The sequence below is a fragment of the Haliaeetus leucocephalus genome, unplaced genomic scaffold (assembly GCF_000737465.1).
Source record: "Haliaeetus leucocephalus isolate CR32 unplaced genomic scaffold, Haliaeetus_leucocephalus-4.0 Scaffold218, whole genome shotgun sequence".
NCBI lineage: Eukaryota > Metazoa > Chordata > Aves > Accipitriformes > Accipitridae > Haliaeetus > Haliaeetus leucocephalus.
This window is the reverse complement of record NW_010972654.1, coordinates 798,380-807,992: the sequence shown is the minus strand read 5'-3', so window position 1 is coordinate 807,992 and position 9,613 is coordinate 798,380. Positions and strand designations below refer to the sequence as shown.

At 57.3% G+C, this 9,613-nt stretch overlaps 1 protein-coding gene across 2 annotated transcripts in view; it reads right to left on the bottom strand.

The window, feature by feature from the left end:
- LOC104831313 (casein kinase II subunit alpha-like) overlaps positions 1-9,279 on the bottom strand; it is a 13,820-nt gene extending 4,541 nt beyond the window's left edge. Inside the window, exons 1-6 of one of the 2 annotated variants that reach the window (XM_010566811.1) lie at positions 9,144-9,279; positions 6,687-6,798; positions 4,784-4,885; positions 2,557-2,607; positions 1,476-1,535; positions 329-412 (exon numbers count right to left, since the gene is read on the bottom strand). In XM_010566811.1, the coding sequence (XP_010565113.1) occupies positions 329-412; positions 1,476-1,535; positions 2,557-2,607; positions 4,784-4,885; positions 6,687-6,798; positions 9,144-9,244 (510 nt within the window). In that variant the 5' untranslated portion in view covers positions 9,245-9,279. Of the gene's footprint in view, positions 1-328; positions 413-1,475; positions 1,536-2,556; positions 2,608-3,597; positions 4,757-4,783; positions 4,886-6,686; positions 6,799-9,143 lie in introns of those variants that run through there. The other variant, XM_010566812.1, reaches the window with a different exon arrangement.
- Positions 9,280-9,613: the final 334 nt, after the last annotated feature.

The window sequence follows — 9,613 nt, the reverse complement described above, 5'->3', positions numbered from 1 at the left end:
TGAGTCACCATCCCTGGGGATATTTAAAAGACGCGCAGAGGTGGCGATTAGGGACATAGGTTAGTGGTGGCCTTGGCAATGCTGGGTTCACGGTTGGACTCGATCATCTTAAGGGCCTTTTCCAACCTCAGTGATTCCGTGATTCTAAGAGCTCCCGGCCTTTGCTCAGCCCTGTGACAGCGAGAGCAGGAGCTAGCACAGCATGGCTGACCCTCTCCCCTCCGAGAGGCAGACCCAGGCAGAGAGAACCAGCCCAGCGCTTCCCTGCAGCGTTCCCCTTTCCTTTCCCCAGGGAGTTGGATCTGGGGCCAGCGGGGCCTCACCGTACCTTTCTGTGCTCGTGGTCAATCATGACGTTGTGTGGCTTGACGTCTCGATGCATGACCCCCATACTGTGACAGTAGTCCAGCGCCTGCGGACAGAACGGGCGCCGTCAGAAAGCCTCCCTCTGCGTGACAAGGCAGCAGGATCGGGCAGAGAGCCCGCAGCCAGAGGCGGGTGAAGGACAGACCCAGAGGCTGTTCTGGGACAGAGCCAGCCAGCCACCTCGGGCAGCACTGAGGTCAGCCCCTGCTTCAGTGACGCCTGTCCTAAAAGCTACAGGCACGGAGGCGTTCCCCAGGGATCTCTGGACCTCGGCCCTGTCCCGGATCCTGCGCGGTCACCTCTAGCGTGGACCCTCCCTGGGGTCCAGCACGCGCCGTCACCTCTCCTGGAAGGAGACCACTAAAATCCTGCAGCGTGGGTCAGACCAGCCCGCTGCGCCGCAGGTCTGTGCGCTGGGCTCTGCCCCCCCGCAGCACGTCCTTTTGAAGGTCAGCCCAAACCCCAGAGCTGGAGCATGACCGAGCGGCGGTGAGGAGGCAAACCCCATCTTCCTCTCCAGCCCTGTGCCAGCCCCACTGGAGAAGACCTCGTTCAAAGGCTGCCATCTCCCTGCAGTGCCTGCTCCAACTGAAGCCGGGATGCTGCAGTCGATCCTGGCCGGTCTCTGCCGGCAGGGATGGCTGGGACAGGCAAGGAGTGCTCTGGGAGAGGGTTTCGGCACCCTCGGACCCCCGGCTGACCACCCGTGCAGGCTCCAGCATGGTCCTGGCCTCAAGAGCAGCTTGCAACCCAAGCCACCTCCAATACCAGGTCCCAGCAGAGGCAGAAGTCTTGCAAGGGGATAGCCGGGGAGATAAATAAGATGGCTTTTTGCTTCTCAAGGACACGGCGACCTCACGCTCTGAGCCGCTCGCTAGCACGCTCCACAGCCACCTGCCTCTGAGCCTCCCCTTGTGCGGTGGCCCAAGAAGCCATCCCACGCGTACGGCCAGGCAACGGTCCAGCAGGGTTTAGTAGCCAAATGAGCTCCGTGCTCTACCTCCTGCTTCTACACACAGACCCCCCGGGGGAGATTTAGCAGCAGGTCTCTGCCTGAGTGAGGATTTTCTTTGGGACTGTGGATTTCTCAGCCGCCGCCAGGAGCTTACCTTTAGGATTTCATACATGTAGAACCGTATGTCAAAATCAGATAGCGTCTGGTACAATTGCTGGAAGAATGAAGACAAGAGGCAGGTTAACAAAACACAGCACGTTTATCCACCGCTCCTGGGCGCAGGACACGGGCTCCTCGTGGAGGCACCAGCCGTCTGTGCAGGCGCAGAACAGACACTTGTGGAGCCACAACTCAGGCCCAGAGGCACCAACGGGCCAGATGGCACACAGGCAGCTTTGTACCCGCTTTGTACCCCGAATTTCCCCACCTGGGAACTGCCAGCACACCACAGGGAGGAGCCAGACTCTCAGTCTGGCTAACCAACCTTGCTTCCACCCAGGAGGGGACCAGGGAGCTCTGAGACCCGGCACCTGGAAGGATTCAGTTTCCCATCCTGAGGACAGGGGATGAGGATGAGAGCACACGCCTCACTGCCCTCGCAAAAAACGCCCAGAGAGCAATTCCCTGAGACAGCCCGAAGACAAGCCTTGGGAACAAGAATTGGGTGGGAAAAGGATCACTCCAGGACTTACAGTGCATTAATTACTCCCCAAAAACAACTGAGCAGCCACAGGCAAAGCGGCTGCTGGTTTAGTAACTCCTCCAGCCCCTCTCGATAACCCTCGTCTTCTACTCAGCCCAGGCTCCAGGGACGCAAGGCTCAACTAATCCAAGGTTTCAGCCTGCAAGTTGGCCAACATGAGATTGCGAATACAAGCCCAGGATGGCCAAACACTGGAGCAGCGTGCCAGAGAGGAGAGATCTGGGGACAATCCCTAACAAGAGCACTGTGCCCCTGGCTCTTCCCTTAACTGTGAAATGTAGAAAAAAGCCGCTGGTTGCAGCCCAAAATCCCCTGGCCCCTCTGCGACAGCAATGCCAGCCATTTCTGTGACACCGTGTGCCTCTGAAATAGAGGACCGTTCCTTCCCCACCACGAGGCAGCATCAGAGTGGCTCGGGAATCCCTCTGGCAGCCAGGGTGTGATGCCTGCTCTGCAGCACAGCCTAGAAGAGCTCTCCCAGACACGCCATCATCAGATTCAGGCGGTGTCCGCAACAGTGGTGGTCGCTCACCTTGAAGTCTGTGTTGTTGACATGCTCGAAAACCAGGGCAGGCGTCCGAGACTGCAGGATGGCGGCATCAGTTCAAGAGACAGAAAGAAAAGAAGAGAGGTTTAGTCTTCCTCAAGGCAGGAGAGTGCAGGAGGGGGCGGGCAGGCAGGCGGGCAACTGCCCTGTGTCCAGCCCAGGGCCCTCCAGCACCCACCAGGAGCTCCTGCCCTCCTGCCCTTGCCGCCCCAGGTCCTGCCTGTACTGCAACAAGAGCTGCTCTCGAGACAGGACTGCTGCCCAGCATTTAGCAGCATCCAGCGCATTAGGAGCTGCATCTTTACACCACCAGCTGCACGTGTGCCCTGTACAGACCCCTACCAGCGATCAGACCCGATGCGCCCACCTCTGGGTACCGAACGGGACCCAGCAAAGCTGGGTCAGGGTGAGGTGGGAAGGAAGGGAGCTCTTGGGGTCTGATTTATAAGAGCGGTGCCTGCCAGCATCGCTAGAGCGAGCTAAGGTTATACCCTGGAAAGGGGCTCTTGCCTCAGCTGTCAGCAACCCGATCTCACAAAGACTTCATAGAAACACCGGCAGAAAGGAGAAGGGGCCAGCGCCAGAGCTGCGCAGCCCCAGCCAACCGCAACCCTCCCAGACAGGCCCAGCTGGGGCTTCCCAAACTGCGTTTTCGGAGACGCCGCAGGTGGAGGGGGCACGCAGCCCCCCTCAGGAGCCGAGCGAGCTGCTGCTGTAGGTTTCACACCACGTTTTCTGGCTTCTTTTTGTAGGATTCTCCCCACCCCTTCCCCTTTCTCTTTGATCTCCTCCTCCTCCTCCTTGCAGCGGGACGCTGGACCTCTGGGCAGGATTCCCAAGGTCTGTGTGCAGGGAGAAATCCCCCTCTCTGTCTGTACAGCCCCTCCTGAATACACACAGGAGGCCAGGTCAGCCCTTTGGGCCACAGACCACCCTGAGCACTTGTGCAGAGGCCATCGCCCTCAGCAAGCCCACCAGCCCTCCGCTCCTCAAAACAGCCGCCCACCCCAAGACGAGAACCTGCACCTCGGATCCTGAGCCAGCCATGTAACCCCCCCGCTCTCCTTCCCTACGACGTGATCTGTCACCTCAAACGTCACCAGCCGGCTTTGCAGACCCCGTCTGGAAAAGGAGCAGCGGAGCGAGAGCCTGTCCCCAGGGCCCCTGCTCGCTGCTATCTCCCCGCAAACAGCTGCCTTTCACGGCCCGTCAGAGGATTAAAATTGGCTCAAATACGCCCTGCTAATTCATCCTAATGCAGCTTTTTAATCAGTGCGTCAGGCGGCACGAAGTCACAGGCCTTGGAGAAATTCAGCCGTGCTACATAAACACCACGGCCTTTATCAGTCTGCCCATGTAAAACTCTCACCTCCGCTGCCAAAAGCGGGTTTCCCAAAACCCTCCGGGTCCTGCCGAGCGCTGCCTGCCCCCCTGCCCAACTCGGGGCAGCAGAGCCCACCACATGACTGACCTGAACCAGCAATCCTGCCCGGATCACACCGGCCGGATTAGAAACCGGCGGGGACAGTGGGATACCCCGGCTCCGCGGGGATAACAGAAGTGAAAGCCGCCCCTGGGCAAGAGCCAGGAGACCGGCCAGCGCCACAAAGGAAACATCATCTGGTTTTGGGAGGAGTGAAGAATCTCAGCACACCGCAGAGCACCGAGGCACGACGGCGGAGGAAAGCCTCCCTCCGCCGGATTGCTTTGACGATAGCGCAACCCCAACCTCCTCCCGCTCTCCGCCGATTTGCTCACGTTGGCCGCTGCCTGTCCTTCTCCTCAGCCTTCGCAAAGGCAGGGGGGGTCACCCAGCAAACAGAAAGCAGCCTGGCGCTGCGCAAGACCAGGGTGGTTTGAAAGCCAAAGAACCCAGTGGGCAGAAGGCACCCCTTGTTCCCAGCCACTTTTTCGGGAACGAGAGCAGACGGCGCTGTAGGCACAGCCCTCCTCCACCTGCCACTGCTGGATCAGCCAGAAATATCTCCTTCCATTTCTACCCTCTCGTCTACCGTCTCAGCAGTGCTCGAGTGGGGAACAGGCGCAGAGATTTCCCCAGGCTGATTTCAGCTGCCAGATGGATGCCAAGTGGGCCAGGGAGTCAATCCGAGCTCGGAGAGACTCCTAGCTCATGGGGTGGGAAGGGGTCTGAAGGACTCCCTCGCACCCCCCCAAGCTGCGGGTGTCAGAGCTGCCCCTTCCCCTTCCTTACCACAGGATCTTTCACTATGTCTAGCAGGCTGATGATATTGGGGCCTCCTCGGAGATTCTCCAGGATCTTAATCTCACGCTTGATCTTCTTCTTTTTCACAGGCTGAGAAAACAGAAAACGAGAGCCAGTTACCAGCAGGACAGACCTCTCCAGCCACTCCGGCGTGACGGGCTGTACACGTGGCAGGGAAACGGCAAAGGAGCGTGCAGTTCTTCAGTGGTGCAAAAGAAACGGTGATGAGCAGGCGCATTCTCTAAGCCTGCACAGCCCGCGTCTGACCCCGAGGAGCGCAGGTGGCTCTCGAGGATGGTGGCTCTCCCCTGACAGGGTACCCAGCGTCACCCAGCCCCACGCCAGCCCTGTGGGAGAATGGAGGGAGCGTGATCCCATGCCTCAGTCACTCAAATCACCCTGGAGAACGTCAGCCTGTGAGCTCGTCCACCTAACAGCTCTCTGCTTCCAAAGGAATGGAGTTTCTAGCATTTGGAAGACAGCTGGGAGATTATTTTACTACAAATCAAGGTTTTAAAGAGCAAGCTTAGTTTCTTCAGGTCCCAGGTTAAATCTTTGACTGAAACTTTGGAAACAGTTAACCAAGAAAAGCATGATTCAGTGAAAAGAGCTCTAGCAGCCAAGCCCATCTGTGTCTCCGTAACTCCTCACAAGCAGTCCCCAGCCCGAGCTGCCTGGTGAAATGACCCCCCACTTGCAGAGTAAGCACAGAGACAGCTCTGGAAGTGCTCAGAGAAGCCAACCCGAGTCCCTCTCCTGCCTCTGAAGACGGGATGCTCTTTCTGCCTTTCCAGCTAGCTTTCTGCTTCTCCGTCACAGGCTGGGCAAACACATTAACAAGGACATTTCTCACGTTCTCACTTGTAACCTGCCCCGAGCTTTTCTGAACGTGTATTTCTGTTGTGCTCCTTAATTTCTATACTCCTTCCACCTTCACCGTTTCTCTCACAAGGGCAATGTTCTTAAGTGTGTCCCCATACTTTGTAACTCACACATTCCACAGACTATAATTGCATATGGCTTGGTCATGCCACAGAAATTAGCTTGCCACCACGAGCTGACGAGCCTAAACACGGCCTGTAGCCCATTGGTCAGGACTCTGTTAGCTTTGGTGAGCCGCTCTGTGCCCTGCCTAAGCTCCCGGGACACATTGGTGTAACCATGCTCATCTCCAGGGCAGGAATTGGCTGCAACTTACCGGCCAAGACACCACATGTTGCAACGACCTTCCGTTGCAAGACGCTGCTCTGCTCATCCCGGGAAAGATCTCTGGGCTCGTGCGCCCTCGCTCGGGCAGGGAGCTGTGCTCCGTGAATCCAGCATGGGGATTTTATGAACTTGGATCAGAACAAGCCAAGTACTCGTGCTGAACTGGTGAGACCATGACCTGAAACAGGCCCAAAGAAAGCCTTTGCCCTAAGTCGCGGAGCACCGCTGAGACGCAGCCGCCTGTCAGGAGGAGAGCATCACTCACCACAATCTCACCGCGGTGACGCCGGCGGGTGACAAAGAGGGAGGGCAAAGGGGGCACAGGCAGAACATCCGTACGAGGCCGGGCGCAGGACCTTCCTTCTGCCTCCACTGCATGTATGTGATCCCCTGCCTCCCTGCTCTGACCCCTGGTTTGCTTGGAAAGAGTTACCCAAAAAAAGCGTAATTCAGTGAAAGAGCTCTAACAGCCCAGCCTGTCTGGGTCTCCATAAATCTGGTTTCTTGGGAAGGAGACAAGCTACCTAAAACTTTTGACTTGGGGACTGGTGTTTTCCTCAGCTAAGATGAGATCATCCAAATATCGACAGAGCCCTTCAAATGGAGAAGGCAGGAAAAGGCAAAGGAAGGGAAGACGCAGAAGCATCGGCAGAGGAACAAAACAGTGAGCAAACACACCTACCTTGAGGATTTTCACAACCACTTTCTCGTTGTTGGTGATGTTGATGGCTTCAAAGACCTCACTGTATTTGCCACGGCCAAGTTTCCGCACAAGCTGATAGTCATCTTGGTTGCTGTTTGAGAAACAGAGAAATAAGAGATGACGAGGTTGCGCCCGGCTCAAAACAGAGCACTGCTTGCTTTAGAGACAACGCTTGTCCCAAGGAGAGCGGGAAGGTCAAGATCTGGGGGTCAGTCTACGGTAAATGGAGAGCTAGCAGTGTACCACAGTGCCTAGGGCTGGAGAGAAGCAGCTACCACCGCAGAGGAACATGCAAACCGACCGGCGAACGACCGGAGAGCACCGCTGCGGCGCAGCGCTGCCGGCAGCACACACGGCAGAGCGCTGGCTCAGCAGTTTCCACGTGGAGATGGACACCAGACCTCACGGGCATTACGGGGAGCTCGGGGACAGCCCCCCCAACGCTTGCACGCACCGCAGCCCTGCCGGCAAACCCTTCCGGCACGCCGAAAACGCTTCTGTCAACTCCCAACGCTGGCGCTCTCTCCCCCTCCCAACCTTAGCTCTCCTCCCAGCTCTGCTACAGGTTGTGCAGAGACGATGCCTTTCCACCTTTCCTTCTTCTCAGTTACGAAGAGGAGGCGGTGGGCTGCAAGGACTAGCTCACCTGAAACTCCAGAGCCCACCATCAGTTAGTTAATGGCAGAGACTGACAAAACACCTGACAGAAAAATTCCTCTGCGACCCCTCCTTTATACTGAGGTCTAAAGGATCTCGCACACCGAAGGATAAATATTCCACACAAGAAATCAGAAGATAATAAAACAACTCTCACCCATAAAACCTCCACGTATTTAAATCTACTAAGGTCTAACCAAAGTCACCTGAGGGGACTGAAGGAAACAGCAGAAGTATCGGCAATTAATTCTGCTACACCAAGGAGGGAAGGCACAGGGCCCCCGGGGCTTTGATAAGGATAAACAAGTGGGGGAAAGAAAGGGAATTACAGGCTGGAAAGCTTGACTTCACAAATTGCTAATTACCAGAGACAATACAGGAGATGACTTGTCAGCACCACAAGGAAAAGAAGGAGAGTTCAAATGGGCAGTGGAGCTGTAGCACAACCCGACCGCACCAGGCTGCTTCGCTCCTTAACCCGAGGTTACGCTCGGCAAATACGAATAAAGGGAGCGTGGTGAACCACGCATTACAGATGGGGAGGATTAATTCATCTTCACTAGGAACCAGACGGGAAGGCTCAGGGTTAACATTAGGGAAAACATTAACTGCAGGGATTGTTTGGGTGACAAAAAAACCCCAGGATGCTCGCAGAAGACATGGAATTACCATCTCGGAGTGACTGAAGGCTCCCCAGGGCTCTGCCTGGCGCAGGAGATTTGGAAGTGGATAAACAGCTTTTCATTTCTAGGTCACCGGTACCGGTGGCGGGCACGCGTTGCAGCTAGCCGGGGTCTGGGCAGAGAGGAGGGATTGCACCGGGGAGGGCTCCTAATCCGGCCCCGGCAGCAACCCCACAGACAGCTGCCAACCGCAGCATGGGAACAGCCTCCTCGGCGCCCAGGGTCTCGCCGTGGCCTCAGATAAAAGACTTATTTTTACAGATTTTACCACAACTACCAAACAAAGAGCAGCCTCTGTCCCTGGCGGGCAGCATTCCTTCGGCCTGAAGCACCGGGTGCATGGCTCGGGAAGGAAGGTGCTCTCGAGCAGGGGAGCATTTCTTGCTGACGAGTGCTACGTTACTACCTGAGAAGTCAAAGCTGGCCCTTTGCCCAGCTCGTCGCCAAGCCAGCTGCCGTATAAAACAATCAACTGGTCGTCTTCATTTCAAGTTCTCAGAGACTCCAGTCCTCAGGGAAACTCCAAAAAAAAAAAATAGTCACGAGACTTTGACCTTCGTCCTTTCAAACCCCTCTTCGCTCCAGGACCGTTTCCCAAGCTTCCCACTGTTGCTCCCCGTTATCCCCATCAGTGCCCTGGGGACAGCAGCGCGGAGGGTGCTGTCTTTAGATGTAGCCATTCTTCCCAGCGATAAAAACCAAACCCTCATCACGCTTCTTTAATTAAGCGCTTACTTGTGTGCTTAAAGCCAGGCACCCAGGTCTATTTGAAACGCTTCGGTACAAGTGGCTCTGCTTGCAAAGCTGCCGAGGAACCGCAGGCTCGAGCCCAGGGCTCCCCTGGAAATCAGTCCCCCCGCTTCCCGCCCCTGGCAGCGCAGCCCCCTGGATGGGCGCCGGATGGCAACGCCGAAAACCAAAATGCCGGTGCCCGCTCCGCTGGGTGCCACCCCTCACACCGCGGCCGGAACAGAGGCTCCGCGACCTGCCCTCCTGCCTTCGGGAGGGCGTTTGTCCCCGCGCCGCGGAGGATGAGCGGCGGTAGCACTCGCGCACGGGCCCTGCCGTAGGTCCCCCTCCTATCTCCCAGGCGTACCCCCATTCCACGACGTGCGACTCGTAGTCCCAGTACTCGCGGGGTCTCTGAGTGTTCACGTCTGCATAGACCCTGGCCCGACTCGGCACTGGCCCCGACATGCTTCCACGGCCAGAGGCGCAGTACCTCAATCACCCTAAAAATATAAACACACGTGAGTTGGGATGAGACCAAGGCACACTTGTGAGAGAAACAGGGAAAAGAGGGGGTGCGTGTCGGGCGAACCCGAGCGGAGCTGGGGGGGGCTGCAGAAAGCGAGGGTGGGCAGGAGGCACGGCTCAGCCCCGCAGGGAACACCCGGCAGCACCAAAGCTGGCGGGCAGAGCGGAGGGAACCCGTGCCCGAGCTGCCAGCCTGGCAGTGGGTCTCTGCTGGGAAGCAGGCTCCGGGGTCTGCAGAGCCGACAGCTGGGCTGTCCTCCTTCACGCCCCTTCCCAGCCCAGTCCTCTCCCCCCCCAAACTGCTCTGTC